Here is a 20,129-nt window from a genome sequence, read left to right on the forward strand (position 1 = left end):
GAATTCAGCCGCAAATCTGCACCAAGTGAACCTGTCTCGTCTCCGAAGAGACTGTTGCCATCTAAGGGCATGTCCTTAAGGGTAGCTTGGACATCCACCGAAAAGCCAGACGTTCTCAGCCAGGCGTAGCGCCTGTCAACGAAACTGTTCTTTCTAGTGAGTCGGGTGTGTCAAGTCCACAACGAATTGTCAACTTTGCGTCTCTCCCGTCAGCAAAAGCCTGACCGAGTACAGCCCAGGCCTCCTCCGGAGCCTGTAACAGCACTTGTGCAATCGTATCTCACAGAGTGTGGGAATAATGGCCCAAAAGGCATGCAATGTTCACGGACCACAATGCAAGTCTGGTGGAAGAAAACCTCTTCCTAAATGACTCCAGCCTCTTGGATTCCCTGTCAGGGGGAGCAGTAAGGAAAGCACCTTGGTAAGTGGAGACTTGGACCACCAAGCGCTACGGTGTTGCGTGAGGAAACCGAGTGGGGCGATGGAGGCAGGCAATCATTCAATTTACAGGAGCCCGTGCTGGGTTTGGACCAGGTACCCAAAAGGAGGTCTGCAAGTGCATCATTAAATGGATGTGGAGACTCCTGGCTATAGCACTTCTGTCAAGATGTTATTCTTGACTGCCACTGAGGTTAGCTGAAGGTCAAGGACCTCAACTGCCCTTCTGCACCACCACAGTGTAGGAAGCGCCTTCCTCTGCAGCCTCGGTATGGGGAAAAAGCATATCACTATCAGGGCTCGACAAATCATAAAAATGTTACTAGATCTGCAGGTCGTGCAGCTTGAATAATCTACCTGACCTAACTGTATTGTACTTGACGTGGAAACGGGTCTCAACTTGTGTGATCCTAGGCAAATTATTTATTTTACAGTCGCCTTTTTCTTCATTCTCACATACGAGTGCAGCTTCAAATAGGAGTTCAGCATTTCTGCTGTAAAAAAAAGTCCTTTTTTTAATTAAATACACTAAACATTTGTTCCATGTATAGTAAATCTAGCACACATATGGGGTACACATGTTCCATGCATGACTTGCCTCTTAGTGTACTAACAGCTTTGCCATCAGGGCAGGGTTGTTTCTCAGTTTGTTTAAACATTCACTTTTAATAAATATATTACTTACCATGATGTGGTAGCGCACTGTCACTTCCTAAGTTTCCAAGGAATGTCCAAAAACCTTCCCACTTGCAGCTTTACTGATCAAACTATATAGTGTATTAACAATTTGTGCTCATTTGCACATAACTAAATAAAATGTTCTGACTTTTTTTCATCCTATTAAAATATTTTTTTCATCACACAGAAGTAAAAAAAATGGTCTTTCAAAGCAACTGAAATATATTTTGAAATGTTTGTAAAGTTGACTTAGTTATATAAATGTTGTGTTAGGAAAAACCTGATATCAAAAGTCTTTCATTTCATACAGGTCGGACAGTTCACCTTACAAAACACTGGAAGTTTGCAGTCACAAGAAAAAGTATTTGCATTGCAAAAAGACAAACTGACTTTTGACCTCGGTCACTGAACACAGAGACAATGTGACAAGAACAAGATTTAAATGCATCTTAACTGCTAATCCAGTTTCTGACTGAACAGAACACCTGTTCTTTGTCCACTCGCCAGAAGGGGCGAGTGGGATCTAAAAATAGCTTGACCTCATAAAATAAAACTCGCCATAGCGAGTGGTCGAATCGCTTTTCGAGCCCTGTGTATCGGATGAGGTGTCCAGTCCTGTGGTTTCACCGATCCTCACGCAGCCCATCTCCTTCATAAGGCTGGTATTCTAAAAGGTCCAGAAATCCCTCCCAGTCCTCCCCGAGGCCTAGCCAAGGGGAATAGAGGTCAGGATCTGATCTAGGAGTCAAAGCTCCTGTTTACGCTCGAATTTGTGGGTCAGAGTCAGGGAAGATGCTGCCAGTGGGTGCTGGCGACACCGGGAGCATCAACATCAGGACCGGCGCAGGGGAAGGTCAAGATGGTACAACCAGTGCCAGTCTGGATCTATGACTGGATCCTTCGGAACCTTTAGGCTTTAAAGTCACCGGTGCGGAGCAGGATGGGGCCCCCACTGACCCCAGGGGCCCAAAGGAGCACCACCAGGGTCAGACTGCCCAAAAATAAGGCACATTGTCTTATAAAATTCTTTTAGCTGGGCAGGGATTGCTTTGGCTCCCAGAAACTCAGAATGGAACAGAGTCGGCCAGGTGTAGATTCTGAAGAACGAGGCCTAGAATGAGAATGTTTCATCATTGCGGTGGCTGAGGAGAAATTGAAAGCCAATTCAAGCTTTTTACTTTTTTTCTTGTCTCTTGATTTACCCGATCCCCCTTAGGACTTGGAATGGGACGGCGATGACTGGATTCTGCGGCCGGTCCCGGGGACCTTCCACGCCACCAGGAACTCGACCTGCACAGAGTCTTGTGCCAGGCTGCCATCAACTTTAGGGACCGCTCCTCTCAAAGCCTTTGGATGCATGGCCTGGCTCTTGGAGCACAACTTTGGGTTGTGGTTGCGCTCAAAACACCACAAACAGACAAGTTAAGAGGCACAGCAGGGCTTAAAACACATCTTATGTGATGACATCCTTAACACACCAGGAGTAATCTTAATGTTTTGGACAAAGCCGAAAAAGACCAGTCAAAAAATGACTGAGGGTAGCTCTTCTCCAGATCAGCGTGAGCTCTGTCGTGTAAAGTAAAGAACTGATGTCTGCACGTCTGGGTGGCACCTATATAGTAACCACAACATTTGTGGCACGCACAATGGACACGGAGCCAATTGACACCACCTACCAACGTGCAGGAAGTACTGCTCACAAAAAATCTTCCAGATCCAGTCTGACACTTGGGGAGAATTCAAAGATAAGGATTCTACAAGTTAGAAGTCTTTATCAGGTACTCAGAGTCCGTGTGACAGTGAACCACAATTATTAACATCACATCAATAATTACAAAAAAGTAAAGGACTCCAACAAGCAAATAAATAGAACTAAAGTTGAGCTAAGTTCAAACAAGAAGGTGACAAGGGATTCTCAGTTTTTATTGCTCAGAACAGCAAGCTTTATTTTTCCAGAAATCCAGGAAACCAACCTGCTTATAAAGAGAATCTTACATCAAATCATGTTGTACCCTTACCTGACAGATTTGCCCAGGATATGCTTGTAGAAGGAGCGTGTGAAGTAGCACTCAAGCAACCGGTTGTCATACACCGCCTTTGCCACAATGCGGCCTACAAACTTGAAGTAGCTGAGGTGGTTGGGGTTGCAATGTGATGATGGGTTTATTGTATAGGTGACACGATCACCAGGAGAGGTACGAAACAAGGCATACATGGGATTAAACATCTCCCGGGATATGATCATGTACCACTCTCGCAGCAGGCCTCCAGCATCTTGCCCTTCCTCGCCTTCAAACACGATGTACCTGCAAACAACAAGAAGGGGGATATCAGACTACTGCTAGTGAGGGTAGATGCACCCATGAGCTACAGTACGCAAAGGAGAGAAGGCAGTCTCAGTCCTTGAAGCCTTATCAATGCTAGGCCTCGTAGCCTTGAAACTGCACCATACCAAGGAATTTTCATAAGAGAAAGATTATTAACCGCTGCAGATATTTCACTCAAACATTGTTAAAGCCTACTTTGTGCCACTTGGTTTTTTAACCACAACTAGTTCTCTTTCTAAAAGCTGCAATTTGCTCACTTGACACTTATCAACCCAACAGTGCTCAGTTGGTCACAGCTGAAATTAAAGGGAAGCTTAAAATCTTACAATCTGTTTTTCATCTCCTCCGGGGACTTTCGGTGTAGTTCACGGTAAGAGTCTTCAAACACGTGGTCTCTGCGGACATGGACAGCCATGTCCTCTTTCCGCAGGCCTTCATCTAAACGTTCAAGTTCCTGACGGAAGTACCTGTAGGCAAAGTACATGATAGATCATGCATTAATTCACAATTCTGAGGCTGACAGTATGGGGGTTGTGTACTTGGTCAAAATAAGTTTGAATCTTAAGGTTTGAACAAAGCGTGATCTCTGGCTCACAAGCATCACACAGCTCTCAAAAACACATAGAAGTGACAATGTAAGTTTAACTTACTTGCGTTTGACATCAAAGTCCAGAACCCGAATGTAGTCCACAAGAACAGCAAAGGGCCCGTCAGCCAGGTGAGTTGTGGACTGACGGAGGATCTGGTTTAATACAGTACGATGAGTCTCTGGTGAGGAGAAAGGTGTAAACATTAAGAGTGACATTAACTCCTGAGAAAGGGAGCACTTTGTGGATTTCCCACGTCACACACACACATAATATAATCACACCAATATTTGAACAAACACTGCACACAATCTGCCTCTTGAGGCTACTGTTATCAAACATGTGACAATCCCTGGCCTTGAAGCAGCTGAAAAAATCTCTCCAATTTCTCTTTCACCAAAGTGTTAACAATAAATATCTGCTACTCACTAAATTGTAACAGGAGTATCGATTCTTATGGCGGACTTCGAGCCAACAAAGCAATCCACTAAAAGACTTTACATAATAAAGTAAGTGGTCCTGTGGAACTAACCTGCGAATCGGAGAAACTTCTGTGTGTCATGAGGCAAGCTGGACGAGATGTGCATAGATGAAGGCTCTCTCGAGAAGAATGGGTCTAGAGAGGAAGGTGTGGCAGGAGTGAGGGGAGCTGGAGAGAGGGGAGGAGGTTCATCTTTGATGTGAGAGAGCTGACTTTCCCGGGTATCCCGAACAGCCGGCTTGCTCTCCCGCTCTGTGGCATGAACTAGGAAGAAAGCCTCAACCGCAGGCTGTAGCACTAGTGGGGGAAAAAAGAAAATACTTATTCGAAAGGATTCCACTTTTAACTTAACACAGACTTTTCAACACAACTTCTGATTTAACAAGAAACTTTGAATGAGTTAAAAGAAGGAAGAAGGAATACTCCTAAATTCATCCCCGTTTTTTAAGTTAATTTCTTATTATTGTCATTAACCTTGTTCAATCGACCATTTCCTATTTTATATGCTTCAGGTTATTTCTCATCCTTTCATCCCAATTTGTCATAGTGTCTGTGTGTAGGACAAGTTACTTACCTTCGTGTAAGTTCAAGTGGATACTTTCAACCTGCAGATTCCTTCCCTTTTCAATCCCTTCAGACACCACACTTCACCTGGGTGGGTAACATCATAGCTCCTCCTTAGCTCCGGGAATCAGCCCGGAGTTGATGCCAGTTTCTTTGGTTTTTCTATGTCCTCGGAGACGGAGACTCGGCAGAAAAGATTAGCAGTAATCGGCAGGTACAGTATTCATCAGAAAGATTTGTTACAGCAGATAAAGTAACTTGTTTTTTGATGGATACCTTTAACTGCAGTCTTGTCACCTCTTAAATCAATACCCAACCAGTACCTTCAAGGTGTCGGTTCTGAGAAGATGGCCAAATCAGAAATTCCTGCAACACAAATCTGACAAAAAGGCCATCCCAGTGGGCCAATGAAGTAACGAGATGAGCAGGAATATTAATGTCTGTTAAGACTTCGATTTCTTCCCCTCGCCTCATTTTATGTAGGAGTAAAGCACCACGGTTTTGCTGGGCGCACGAGGCGGCTTGCACCACAGGGCTTTTTGGCAACAGATGAACAGAGAGGAATGTCAAGTCTCCAACTGTAGTTCTATACAGTCTAGCTATGAGGTGGTTTTACGACTGGTGGTAAGGCAGGCTTATTCCAAGTCACCTTCACAGGGCCAAGCAGTGCCTCATCAAATAGTAGGAAGGACTCTGACATAGCGGCATCCAGCAGAAGGACCTGTCATGATGCTTGACTGAGTATCCACTGTTGGCATGGGCAACTAACATTTGCAGCCCACCTCAATACTGTGCATAAGGATGTTACTTCTAGAGGGCCTGGCCCTGAGAGATACCCCCATTTCAAACAACATTTAACTTTTGCCGCTCAGTCTCCAATCATGGAGGTATAAAGCTGCAGAGATTCGAATGCAGGACCATGCCCCGTTGCTGAGACAGGAGGTCTTAGAAGAGGAATTGTGATCGGAGGGAAGATGTTCCAGTTCAGAAGAGCTGGGTAACACTCTCTTGAGCCAGTCTGGGGCAATCAACATGACATGGGCACAGACTTTCCTGATCTGTTATCAGAACCCAGGGCAAGAGAGGGAGTGGTGAGAACATGTACAGAAATCCTGCACTCCATTTCAGCCAGAATGTGTCCCACAGCGAAAGCATTGGAGGCAATTCCAGTGCACAAAACTATAAACAGCAATTTCTCAGAAGTAGCAATTAGATTCAGCCAGGGATCTCTCCTTTCGATGAAGACACCCTGCATCATCTTCAGGTGGAGAAGGCATTTATAGTCCGCCAGGCAATGCCTGCTGAACATTTACTTTGGCATTTAAGTGCCGTGCTAGGTGGTTGGCAACTAGGAAGACACTCGGTTGTTCCTGCTAAATCCAGTGATGTACCTCCTCCTGGCACAGAGCCCAGAACCCCATTCCACTCTAGTCTGACGCAGTACCACATGGAGTCTACGAGGACTGTAGCTCCCCACCCTTGACGGATGGCAGGAAGGTTATCATGCTTAAGCAGATTACCTGCTGCTCTAGGAGGTGGATATGGAGCTGGCTTTGTGTGGGAGACAAGCATTCTCCAACCTCATCCCTTGCCTGACCGCTACCAATCTAACCGAGAAGTGATGCATCTATCACCACCATGAGCTCTGGGAAGGTAGACGGGAAAGTGGCCTGTTTGCTGGTCAAGTGAACATCTACCAGCCACTGCTACAGTCCTTCAGTCGTCTCCTTTGAGATCAGTATGGTTCTGAGATTCGGCAGTGATTGTGGGGTTTTTATGTCCAGTAGTGCCCTAATGAAGGGAACCCTCTGACTGGGTTACAGGTGGGACTGGCTCATTGATGGAAAACACCACGGATATCAGAAGGTGGCTGTCAGGAGATGGAGCACAACTGATCATGGTGAGCCCGCCATCAGCCAGTCGTCGAGGCAAGGCAATACATGTACTCCTGACCTCGGAAGATGGATAGCAGGCATCTCCATCACTTTTGTGAACATCTGATTGACTGAGTGTAGGAAGCTGGCTTGGTGTGTGGTGGGTACCTAAGGTACTTACACCAGGTCTGGGTGTCCCCTATTAGTGTAGTGTAGGCAGTGTCTAGAAGCCGGGCTCTCTAGAGGTAGCTGTGGATGAGCAGCCAAGGCTTATCTAGGAGACATGCAAAGCTCATGCAATACCACACAGCACTTAAGCACATGAAAGAAAACAGTGTTACAAAAATAAAGGTAATTTATTTTAGTGACAATACCAAAAGGTACTATAGAGGCAACCCTCCAATCGGAGGTAACACCAAATATATACACTAATAGTGACCCTAGGGGGATCCTAAACCATATACTACAAAAAACGGAATGCGATCACAGGACCCCCACCTAGGTAAGTGGAATGTGTAGAGGGGAGCTGGTGGTACTAGGAAACCCCAAAGGTAAGTACCACAGTGCCCCCTAGCGACCAGGAGAAAAGGAGTAAGTTGGTGGATTTTCCCCAAACCACCCAAAAGGAAGGAAATGAAGAAAATGCAACACCCAGACAAGGCTGGAAGAAACCAGCGGTGGATCCCTGAAGAGGAAGACCTGTGGAAGAAGAGGACCAAGTCCAGAAGTCACAGAGGAGTCCAGGAGGGGTAGGAGCTACTACCCAGCCAGCTCTGGATGCAGGAGGTGGTCAACGGTGAACTGAAGGTGGTCAGCACTGCAGCTCTGGAGTCGGTAAAGAGTTCCTGAGGGATGCAGACTACGTCCCACGCCGGAAGAATTGCAGTCGGGTACTGGTGCAGAAATTCCACCAACAAGCCTTGGCAAAGTCAAATGTTGTGGTTGGTGAAAAGTGGAGCTGCCAGGGACCAGCAAGGCAAAGGAGGACTCAACCCAGGAGGAGGAGTCGGCGGTGACCCTCAGCGACACAGAGCACACAGAAGCAAAGGCAGCACCCACAGGAGTCCCACAGGATGGGGACACAGGAGTCGCAGAAGAGCCCATGCAGCATGACAGAAGAAGGGTCCCACACCGCAGGAGGACCACGCAGAGGGTTGTGCGTCGCAGCAATGGGTGCTTGGGACTGGAGCTACACGTTGCCTGAAGATCCCTTGGAGGGGATGCAAACACGCCTTGGCAGCTGCAAGAGACGTGATGCAGGATCCACCCAGCTCAGGATGAGAGGAGATCCATGCAGCTGGTTGTCGTTGCAGTAGGTGCCTGCAGATACAAGGGAGTGACTCCGTCACTCCAAGGGAGATAACTTCTCCTTCTCATGCAGGCTGAAGACTTGTTGTCCTCAGAGGATGCACAGCTGGAGAAATATTGCAAAACCTGGAAAGAGCTGTGGAAACAATGTTGCAGGAAGAGACTTCTTCGTGGACGCAGATTGTCGGTTCCTGGAGGGTCCAGTCACGGTTCCAGTGGCTAGAAGTTGATGTAAGGTTGCAGAGGAGACCTGCTGGAATCTTGCAAGCAAGTCTGAGGACCCATCCAAGAGAGAGAACCTAAATAGCCCTGAAAGGAGGGATTGGTCACCTAGCCAGGTGACCACCTATCAGGAAGGTACTCTGGCGTTTGCTGGCTGGCAACTCAGATGTTCCCAGAGGTCCCTGCCAACCTTGGATTCAAGATGGCAGAACACAGGGACCCTTTGGGCACCACCCCTGGGGTGGTGATTGGGGTGGAAGTGGTCACTCCACTTTCCATTGTCCAGTTTTCACGCCAGAACAGGGACTGGAGGTCCCACTGAACCAGTGTAGACTGGTGTGTGCCCTTTAAAGCATACCAGTGGCTTGGGAAGGCTATCCCTCCGGAGCCATGTAGCACCTATTTACCTAGAGAGAGGGTGTTGCCCTCCTCTCCCAAAGGAAATCCTTTGCTCTGACTTCCTGGGATTGAGCTGTTCAAGCAGCAGGAGGGCAGAAACGTGTCTGAGTGGTGACAGCAGCTGGGCTGCCCGGAAAACCCTGGATGACTGGTAGGAGCAATGCTGGGGGTCATCTAAGGATCCCCCAGAGTGCATGGAATCATGCTTCAAATACTAGCAACAGTATTGGGGTATGACTCCGACATGTTAAGTACTCGCCTAGGTTAGGATTTACCATTATGCAGCTGGACATAGGTAGTGACCTATGTCCAGTACACGCATAAAATGGCATCCTCGCACTCACGAAGTCCATGAAAATGGAACTGTAGTTTGTGGGGGCACCTCTGCTAGTGCAGAGGTGCCCCCACCAACAGGTACTCGCACCCTGCCTTCTGGGTTAGGAGGACCTGTCATAGGGGTGACTTACAGTGACCTGGTGCAGTGACCTAAGGTAAAAAAAAAAAAGGGTGAATGCACCCTTTCACGCAGGCTGCAATGGCAGGCCTGCTGAACTCTTTGCACGGGCTCCCCATGGGTGGCATAATACATGCTGCAGCCCATGGGGATCCGCTGCTACCCCAATGCCCATGGTACCTGTGTCCCATATACTAGGGACTTGCATGGGGCACCAGTATGCCAAATGTGGGGTGAAAATGGTACAAATTACCAAGTTAGAAGGGAGAGATCTTACCCCTACAGGAGTGATGTGTTTTAGTGTTGTGTCTGATAAGTCATTGTTTAGTGACTGATGAGGAACCTCTAGATGTAGATGGTTTCCTCTACCTCTATTAGTTTCCTCTATATGATCCTCTAAAGTAACCTCTGGTGTACTGAGAGCTGGGTTTAGTTTGATTTGTAGCTTGTTCTTGAAATGATGACCTAAATTCTCTGCTTAACCCTGCACAATGAAAATTACTCCTATGTGTGCTAGCTTCTAAAGCTCCCATAGCTCAGGCAGTTTGATTGTCCTTCAAGTGTGGTGTCCACTTGTGGACCAAATAAGTTCTCCTTATCAAAGGGCATATTTAGAACAGCCTGTTGTACTTCCTGTTTGAAGCCTGAACATCTAAGCCATGCATGACCTTTTATGATGACACTTGTATTAATACTAGGTGCTGCTGTATCAGCAGCATCAAGTGCACATCTAATGGAGTTATTGGATATTGTTTGTCCCTCATTTACAATCTCTAACCCTCTATTAACAGGTTCTCCTGGTAGGTATTGTAAAAGTTCTTCCATAGCATCCCAGTGAGGTCAGTCATATATGGAAAGAAAAGCCTGAGCATTAGCGATTCACCAGTGATTGGCTGCTTGAGCTGCCACTCTCTTCCCCGCCGCATCTAGTTTTTTATTTTCCTTGTCAGGAGGAGGTCTCTTTCCTGTTGATTGGCTATTAGCTCTTTTTCGTGCAGTAGATGCCCGTAGGAAGTTGGCTCTGTATGCACTATTTCAAAGTAAGGAATGGTATGCACAGAGTCCAACTTGTTGGGATGATGTGGAATCCTCAGGGGGTGGAGGCCTAGCTGGGTAAAGATCCAGATCATTTGGTGTAATAGAATCCAGATCGTACTCATCCCATGGGTCTTGTTCTTCTAATGCATCCTCTATATCCTGCGACCCACTAGGTGGTGTGAACCCTAAAAGAGTGGGAGATGTTGGTGGAGTATGTTGTGGAAAAGTAGGTAAAGGTGGAGATGTATAAGTATGAGAAGAAGTCTTTTTTTTTTGGTAGTCTTCCTTGGAGGTGCAGAGAAATCAATACTTTCTTCAAAAGTTAATTTCCTCTTTAGAGGTGTCAGAGGTGATGTTATAATCCGCCCTGTTCCTTGCTGAATTTGAAGTTGGTGCTGCCTAGCGTCCATAACTTCCAAAATTGGTTCCACCTGTGATGTAGGGTATGTTATAGACTGTCCAGAGTCACTGAAAATCTTTTGATATTTTTTCAGTTCCGAAGGTTTTTTTGGATAGAAAATATTCGGTGCCTAAATCACAGCTGCCTGTTTGTCAGTGCTGAAGTGGTTGGTACCGAAGCACCATATAGTTTTTGTTTTGTCGGTGCCGAAATGGAGGTACTAGAGGTCGATGCTGAAGACTTCTCTTTGGGTTTTTTTCGGGGCTGAGCTGGTATGCGGGGCATCCGAATAAGTTTCTTGGCTCCGACCATATCTGGAAGGCAATGGTGGACCACTCTTGTTTTATTTGATGGGAAAGGGGGCATTTTACTTACAGTTTGTGCTGGTTGTAATGGTTGACTCTCAATGCCTGACTACACATCAGAGTCTCAATCTTGAACGAAGACCCCCTCTTGTTCCAAATCTTCTTGTGCGTGCTCATCTCCAAAGATGTCCAGTGTATCTTCTGTCTGTCGAGACGACATTTCCATTCACGAGACGACATTTCCATTCAACGAGTCCTTCAGTCTCTAAGCGTCTTCTTCTACCGAAAAGAATGGCACGCTTCACAGGTCTGGTCGTTGCGGTCTGGTAAAAGACACAAATTACACACCTGTGTTGGTTGGTGTGTGGAAACTTTGAATGGCATCGAGGGTAGAATCGGAATGGAGTACATTCCGTCAGGGCTGCAATGTTCGATACCACGTAGAAGAGGTAGGCCCAAGGAGGGCCCGAATGGGCCTTTCTCTCCTCTAAAGGCTCGAAAAAAAATTGATTCAGAGTGTAGAAAAAGGAACTGAGAGCTGAATATTAAGGAATACGCATTCAGGAACAATACCAACGATGATAGAAGGACGGAAAGAACCTGAGCAGGAGGAACACACATCTGAACCAGACGGTGGAGAAAAACAATCTAACAAGGGACTCGATGCCCATGCGTAGAATTAACGAGAGGAGTCACTCCATCCCGTGACTTGAAAACTTTCTTCAAATAAAAACAAGTTGCATTGCTCTGAAACCAACACTAGATGGCAAGCTTATGCAAATAATGTGTATCTCCAGCTACACATGCCATCGAACAGTCACTTTCTGCACTGCCTTAACTTTCTTTGTCCTGGAGGACCCCAGCAAGAACTGACCATCCACCCGATGGTCTTTAGTATGATTGATGTCCAGGCTGAGCACTATTTTGGGGTCCAAACAATGGAGTCATACCTCCTTCGCGGGAGGAGATGGGACAAAGAACATACGAAGACTGATGGGTTGTCCGATGCGAAAGAGTCCATTAATGGTATAAAGTCTGCACTAGTCCTCAGCGACACTTTCAAAAAAGGTGTTGGTGTATGGTGGCTGGAGCTTGAAAGCTCACTCCTGGGACTATCTAAAGTGATTGCAATGAGAAAAAATCATCAGGGTCAAGAGACATAGGGAACGGCTGTGAAATCCCTCAAAAGGGGCACAATGGGTCCCCACTGTGGCTACACAGAAATGTTATGAAGTTACATTTGGACCAAAACTTTGAGAAAAGGCATCACAACAGGTGATGTGAACAAAGATGGTTGGTCCGGTAAATCTACAAAGGCTTTTAACAGTGCCCACTAAACGTCTTGCTGGGCCAAAGGCAGAACAAACAGTAACATTCAATAGTTTACCTTGAAACATCTTACATGTGCCACATCAAGTCATAAACCTCGTACCAGCATTCAGCAAAAACAGATACTGTAGAAGGCCACCTGACTTCCAGCAAGGCAAAGCACTACTTCGGGAAGTAGATTGAGTGCAGTCAGCTGCCACTTCTCAAGGTTTAGGATTGGAGGTGCATGGTGCACAGGTCTGGGGAAAGACCCTACTTTGCTGTTGCACGCACCAGCCTCTTCAGTGGACAGATGCAGGGTACCACACTCTCCAGCCCAGTCTGGAGCCACTAGGATGTCTTTGGTCTGGTTTTCTTCAGAACTTGGGACAGGATAGGCACTGACAGGAGCAGTCCCATGTATAGGAAAGTAGGAGCTTTCTGACATGGTTACCTCTACATTCTGTCTGGTGTCAGTGTTTTTTTGTTTGAAGTTCACTGGGATCCTGCTAACCATGACCCCAGTGTCAGTCTTCTCTCCCCTAAATTTTGTTGGTAAGTCTAGGAATGTGCCTTCTTCTTGGCATGGTTACCCCCATTTTCTTTCTGTTGTCAGTATGTGACTGTGTTCACTGGGATCCTGCTAACCAGGACCCCAGTGATTATGCTCTCTCCCTTCTAACTTGTACCATTTTCACCTCGCATATGGCATACTGGTGCCCCCATGCAAGTCCCTAGTATATGGCGCACAGGTACCCAGGGCATTGGGGTACCAGGGGATCCGCATTGGGCTGCAGCATGTATTATGCCACCCATGGGGAGCCCATCCAAAGTGTTCTGCAGGCCTGCCACTGCAGCCTGAGTGAAAGGGTGCATGCACCTTTATACACCATAGGTCACTGCACCAGGCCACTATAAGTCACCCCTATGGCAGGCCCTCCTAGCCCAAAGGGCAGGTTGCAAGTACCTGTGTGTGAGGGCACCCTTGCATGAGCAGAGGTGCTCCTACAAACTCCAGCTCCATTTTCCTGGACTTCGTGAGTGTGGGAAAGCAATTTTACCAGTGTACTGGACACAGGTCCTGTGTCCAGCTACATAACTGTAACTCCAACGTGGGCATGTTTGGTATCAAACATGTCTGAATTATACCCCAATACTGTGCTGCTAAGGCCTGCTTGCAACTCCCTGTGCCAGATCATAGCCTAAAAATCTGGACTGGTTCATCCAGAGGGAAGGCCTGAAAATGTACTGTATGAGTGAGGTGTGATTTTGGCACGTTGATCGTGAACACCAGCTGTAAGGAAATGGCTCCCTGTTGCAATTACCCCCCACTTTTTGCCTGCTACTGATGCTGACTTGACTGAGAAGTGTGCTGGGACCCTGCTAACCTGGCCCCAGCACCAGTGTTCTTTCACCTAAAATGTACCATTGTCCCCACAATTGGCACAACCCTGGCATCCAGGGCCCTGATGCCAGGGAAGGTCTCTAAGGGCTGCAGCATGTCTTATGCCACCCTAGGGACCCCTCACTCAGCACAGACACACTGCTTGCCAGCTTGTGTGTGCTGGTGGGGAGAAAATGACTAAGTCGACATGGCACTCCCCTCAGGGTGCCATGCCAACCTCACACTGCCTATGGCATAGGTAAGTCACCCCTCTAGCAGGCCTTACAGCCCTAAGGCAGGGTGCACTATACCACAGGTGAGGGCATAGGTGCATGAGCACTATGCCCCTACAGTGTCTAAGCAAAACCTTAGACATTGTAAGTGCAGGGTAGCCATAAGAGTATATGGTCTGGGAGTTTGTCAAAAACGAACTCCACAGCACCATAATGGCTACACTGAATACTGGGAAGTTTGGTATCAAACTTCTCAGAATAATAAACCCACACTGATGCCAGTGTTGGATTTATAAAAAAATGCACACAGAGGGCATCTTAGAGATGCCCCCTGTATTTTACTCAATTGTTCAGTGCAGGACTGACTGGTCTGTGCCAGCCTGCTGCTGAGAGACGAGTTTCTGACCCCATGTGGTGAGAGCCTTTGTGCTCTCTGAGGACAGAAACAAAGCCTGCTCTGGGTGGAGGTGCTTCACACCTCCCCCCTGCAGGAACTGTAACACCTAGCAGTGAGCATCAAAGGCTCAGGCTTCGTGTTACAATGCCCTAGGGCACTCCAGCTGGTGGAGATGCCCACCCCCTGGATACAGCCCCCACTTTTGGCGGCAAGTCCAGGAGAGATAATGAGAAAAACAAGGAGGAGTCAACCACCAGTCAGGACAGCCCCTAAGGTGTCCTGAGCTGAGGTGACCCCTGCCTTTAGAAATCCTCCATCTTGATTTTGGAGGATTCCCCCAATAGGAATAGGGATGTGCCCCCCTCCCCTTAGGGAGGAGGCACAAAGAGGGTGTAGCCACCCTCAAGGAGAGTAGCCATTGGCTACTGCCCTCCCAGACCTAAACACACCCCTTGTAGGAAGTTGGCTCTGTATGTGCTATTTCAAAGTAAGGAATAGTATGCAGAGTCCAAGGGTTCCCCTTAGAGGTAAGATAGTGGCAAAAAGAGAATACTAAGGCTCTATTTTTGTGGTAGTGTGGTCGAGCAGTAGGCTTATCAAAGAAGTAGTGTTAAGCATTTGTTGTACACACACAGGCAATAAATGAGGAACACACACTCAGACAATTCCAGGCCAATAGGTTTTTGTATAGAAAAATATCTTTTCTTAGTTTATTTTAAGAACCACAGGTTCAAATTTTACATGTAATATCTCAAACGAAAGGTATTGCAGGTAAGTACTTTAGGAACTTTGAATAATCACAATAGCATATATACTTTTTACATAAAACACATATAGCTATTTTAAAACTAGACACTTAGTGCAATTTTCAACAGTTCCTGGGGGAGGTAAGTATTTGTTAGTTTTTGTAGGTAAGTAAACCACCTACGGGATTCAAGTTTGGGTCCAAGGTAGCCCACCGTTGGGGGTTCAGAGCAACCCCAAAGTTACCACACCAGCAGCTCAGGGCCGGTCAGGTGCAGAGTTCAAAGTGGTGCCCAAAACACATAGGCTTCAATGGAGAAGGGGGTGCCCCGGTTTCAGTCTGCCAGCAGGTAAGTACCCGCGTCTTCGGAGGGCAGACCAGGGGGGTTTTGTAGGGCACCGGGGGGTACACAAGTTAGCACAGAAAGTCCTTTCAGGTCCTGGGGGCTGCGGGTGCAGAGTCTTTTCCAGGCGTCGGGATCTGGGAGTCAGGCAGTCGCGGTCAGGGGGAGCCTCGGGATTCCCTCTGCAGGCGTCGCTGTGGGGGCTCGGGGGGGGCAACTCTGCCAACTCACGGTCTCGTAGTCGCCAGGGAGTCCTCCCTGAAGTGTTGTTTCTCCACAAGTCGAGCCGGGGGCGTCGGGTGCAGAGTTGCAAAGTCTCACGCTTCCGGCGGGAAACGGAGTTGTCTTGAAGTTGCTTCTTTGGAAACAAAGTTGCAGTCTTTGGTGAACAGGGCCGCTGTTCTCTGGAGTTTCTTGGTCCTTCTGGAGCATGGCAGTCCTCTGAGGATTCAGAGGTCGCTGGTCCTGGGGAAAGCGTCGCTGGAGCAGTTTCTTCAGAAGGGGGGAGACAGGCCGGAAGAACTGGGGCCAAAGCAGTTGGTGTCTCCGTCTTCTCTGCAGGGTTTTTCAGATTAGCAGTCCTCTTCTTCTTAGGTTGCAGGAATCTGAGTTCCTAGGTTCAGGGGAGCCCCTAAATACAGAATTTAGGGGTGTGTTTAGGTCAGGGAGGGCAGTAGCCAATGGCTACTAGCCCTGAGGGTGGCTACACCCTCTTTGTGCCTCCTCCCAAGGGGAGGGGGTCACATTCCTATCCCTATTGGGGGGGGGGATCCTCCATCTGCAAGATGGAGTATTCCTAAAAGTCAGAGTCACTTCAGCTCAGGTTGCCTTAGGGGCTGTCCTGACTGGTCATTGACTCCTCCTTGTTTTTCTCATTATCTCCTCCGTCCTTACCGCCAAAAGTGGTGGCGTGGCCGGAGGGGGCGGGCAACTCCACTAGCTGGAGTGCCCTGTGGTGCTGTAACAAAGGGGGTGAGCCTTTGAGGCTCACAGCCAGGTGTTACAGCTCCTGCAAGGGGGAGGTGATCAGCATCTCCACCCAGTGCAGGCTTTGTTACTAGCCACAGAGTGACAAAGGCACTCTCCCCCCATGTGGCCAGCAACATGTCTCGAGTGTGGCAGGCTGCTAAAACCAGTCAGCCTACACGGGTAGTTGGTTAAGGTTTCAGGGGGCACCTCTAAGGTGCCCTCTGGGGTGTATTTTACAATAAAATGTACACTGGCATCAGTGTGCATTTATTGTGCTGAGAGGTTTGATACCAAACTTCCCAGTTTTCAGTGTAGCCATTATGGTGCTGTGGAGTTCGTGTTTGATAGACTCCCGGACCATATACTCTTATGGCTACCCTGCACTTACAATGTCTAAGGTTTTGCTTAGACACTGTAGGGGCACAGTGCTCATGGCACTGGTGCCCTCACCTATGGTATAGTGCACCCTGCCTTAGGGCTGTAAGGCCTGCTAGAGGGGTGACTTATCTATACTGCATAGGCAGTGTGAGGTTGGCATGGCACCCCGAGGGGAGTGCCATGTCGACTTACTCGCTTTGTCCTCACCAGCACACACAAGCTGGCAAGCAGTGTGTCTGTGCTGAGTGAGGGGTCCCCAGGGTGGCATAAGATATGCTGCAGCCCTTAGAGACCTTCCCTGGCATCAGGGCCCTTGGTACCAGGGGTACCAGTTACAAGGGACTTATCTGGATGCCAGGGTGTGCCAATTGTGTAAACAAAAGTACAGGTTAGGGAAAGAACACTGGTGCTGGGGCCTGGTTAGTAGGCCTCAGCACACTTTCAAATAAAAACATAGCATCAGCAAAGGCAAAAAGTCAGGGGGTAACCATGCCAAGGAGGCATTTCCTTACACCCCTAAATTCAGTATTTAGGGGCACCCCAGAACCTAGGAAACTAGATTCCTGCAACCTAAGACGAATAAGGACTGCTGAGCTGAAAAACCTGCAGAGAAGACGGAGACACCAACTGCATTGACCCCAGCTCTACCGGCCTGTCTCCCCACTTCAAAAGAACTGCTCCAGCGATGCGTTCCCCAGGGTCCAGCGACCTCTGAAGCCTCAGAGGACTACCCTGCATCTAAAAGGACCAAGAACTCCAGAGGACAGCAGCTCTGCTCCAAATAAGAAACAACTTTGCAACAAAGAAACAACTTTTAAAGGACTGCACGTTTCCCGCCGGAAGCGTGAGACTTTCCACTCTGCACCCGACGCCCCCGGTTCGACCTGCAAAGAAGCAACACTACAGGGAGGACTCCCTGGCGACTGCGACCCTGTGAGTAGCCACAGTTGACCCCCCTGAACCCCCCCCCCCCCCAACACCCCCCCGTGACGCCTGCAGAGGGAATCCAGGGGCTCCCCCTGACCGCAACTGCCGGCTTCTAAGAACCTGACGCCTGGTAAGGACACTGCACCCGCAGCCCCCAGGACCTGAAGGACCCGACCTCCAGTGCAGGAGCGACCCCCAAGTGGCCCTCTCCCTTGCCCAGGTGGTGGCTACCCCGAGGAGCCCCCCCCCCCGCATCACTGAAGAGACCCCTGGGTCTCCCATTGAACTACACTGCAAACCCGACGCCTGTTTGCAAACTGCACCCGGCCACCCCCGTGCCGCTGAGGGTGTACTTTTTGTGCTGACTTGTGTAACCCCCGGTGCCCTACAAAACCCCCCTGGTCTGCCCTCCGAAGACGCGGGTACTTACCTGCTGGCAGACTGGAACCGGGGCACCCCCTTCTAAATTGAAGCCTATGCGTTTTGGGCACCACTTTGACCTCTGCACCTGACCGGCTCAGAGCTGCAACCACGATCAGCACCCCTTTGTCAGTACTGGAGAGGCACAGGTGAGGCCGAAAGTGAGCACGGCAAAATGAAAATGCTTACAACCCACCTCACGCACATAGAGCTTGGAAAAGGCTCAGATTTATAGAGTTTGGGGGGCTGGATATGTAGGAACTGAGCCAAAACACAGCTTCTCAAGGTCAAGAACAGGTTGGGCATGGAGTTGCTCCAGAGTCAAAGCTGAACCCAAAGCTAATCTAGGAGATACAGATGACACCAAAAGACTGCCAAAGATGTAGAGCATGGCCTCCTTAAACACCTCAATTTATTGCGGCACCACACATGGTCCCTGAAATTCCAGGCGCATTGGAATCCGCTTCAGAACTGGCTTCTCAATAGGGGACCAGGAGTAAGACAGCAGGGCACACCTTGCCATCTGCAGGAATTCTCAGATGGAGAGTAGGGAGGCCTGCTTGGACTTCTTTTTACATTATGACTTGCTGAAGACCTGGATAGTGATGACAACCTGTCATAGGACTGGACTAGAGAATGGGTCAGTGTCCTTGACTTTGAGCAAGAACGGCCATCATGTGAATTCCTGCATTGCTCAGGGACATACAGCTTGGCTTTGCGTTCCCAAATCACCTTTGGGTACATCAGGGGACACCTCTCGCATGATTTGGAGTCATGAACTGACCCTAAACACCAGAGACCCCTCATGGGCATCTGTCACAGATATCAGTTTGAGACAGTTCCTACAAAGCTTAAACCCTATAGTTTTGAGAGGGAACATGTTCCCACAGTGGATATAATTTGAGAAGAAAAAACTCATCCACTCTGAGTTACACATAGGATCTAGCTCCGGACTGGTGTTCAAAGGCAAGTAAAGAAAGAAAGCGACGTCAGCACACTTGGGTGGCATCTATATGCAGTCCAAGCTGTCCCTTCCGAGGTGGAGCGAAGTTGACATGGAGCCACACAACGCCATCGAGAGATACAAGTCTGGCATCTGGGTATGTTCTAAAGGTGAGAAATCTGCAGTTAGAGCCATCGGGAAGAGTTTTACATTGTTCTATCGTATGATGCAGACAGTGGCACACAAAATAATAAACAAAACAAAAAAACAAAAAAAACAAAAACACACACTTGATGTCAAATGCTCGAACTGAATTCTTGGACCCTCAAAGTCAATTATGTCTGTGATATCTACATCACTGGACCCACAACTGGCATAAAAAACTCTGGTGCCAGTCTGCTGCCTGGAGACATTGATGAGAGATCTGTAGGAAGGTGTTGCCATAAGAAGTACATATTACGATAAGACAGCGAGAATTCTCATCCTTCCAACTTAGACAAGGGCATGGAAACAACTTGAAAGCTACACGGAACACACCTCTCTCCAAAAACAGTCTCCTCCCAAGACAGGCCATCTTCTACACCACTTACCATCCCTTAAGAAGTAATCAGTGAATAACTAATGAGTCATGCCCTCCCGAGAGCCTCTTCCCTACAAGTCTCATCACAGCAGCCACAGTACAGCTTAATAAGACCCTACAGACTACATTAACGTTGGCGGTTAGACCTACCTAGAACTGCGTGCTGGTCGTGTGACTCCTCCAGTTCCTTCAGGCACTCGCCTAGCATGTCCCACAGCTCATCTAGGCTCAGCTGCTCACTCAACAATGGAAGCTCTGGCAAGCGCTCCTCCTTCTCTGCTTCTACTGGTTGAGATCCTTCAGCAACTAGAGGACAAAAAGAAAACCAGCAATAGGCATGCGATCCTGCCACCCTACTGACATTATTGAAACCACCTCATTGTGTCTTTTGTGGTTAGTGCTTGTAGCAGCTCATCTAACAAGCTAT

The 20,129-nt window shown here is 48.2% G+C and overlaps 1 protein-coding gene across 10 annotated transcripts in view; it reads right to left on the reverse strand.

Annotated features, from left to right (window-relative positions):
* Positions 1-20,129, reverse strand: part of HUWE1 (HECT, UBA and WWE domain containing E3 ubiquitin protein ligase 1) — a 1,403,674-nt gene that overhangs the window by 64,941 nt on the left and 1,318,604 nt on the right. For all 10 annotated transcript variants that reach the window (XM_069209338.1, XM_069209335.1, XM_069209339.1 and 7 more), the window contains 5 exons: positions 19,853-20,008; positions 4,563-4,808; positions 4,094-4,211; positions 3,770-3,910; positions 3,135-3,422 (listed from right to left, as the gene is read on the reverse strand). In XM_069209338.1, the coding sequence (XP_069065439.1) occupies positions 3,135-3,422; positions 3,770-3,910; positions 4,094-4,211; positions 4,563-4,808; positions 19,853-20,008 (949 nt within the window). The remainder of the gene's footprint in view (positions 1-3,134; positions 3,423-3,769; positions 3,911-4,093; positions 4,212-4,562; positions 4,809-19,852; positions 20,009-20,129) is intronic.

The sequence above is a fragment of the Pleurodeles waltl genome, chromosome 10 (genome assembly GCF_031143425.1).
Source record: "Pleurodeles waltl isolate 20211129_DDA chromosome 10, aPleWal1.hap1.20221129, whole genome shotgun sequence".
NCBI lineage: Eukaryota > Metazoa > Chordata > Amphibia > Caudata > Salamandridae > Pleurodeles > Pleurodeles waltl.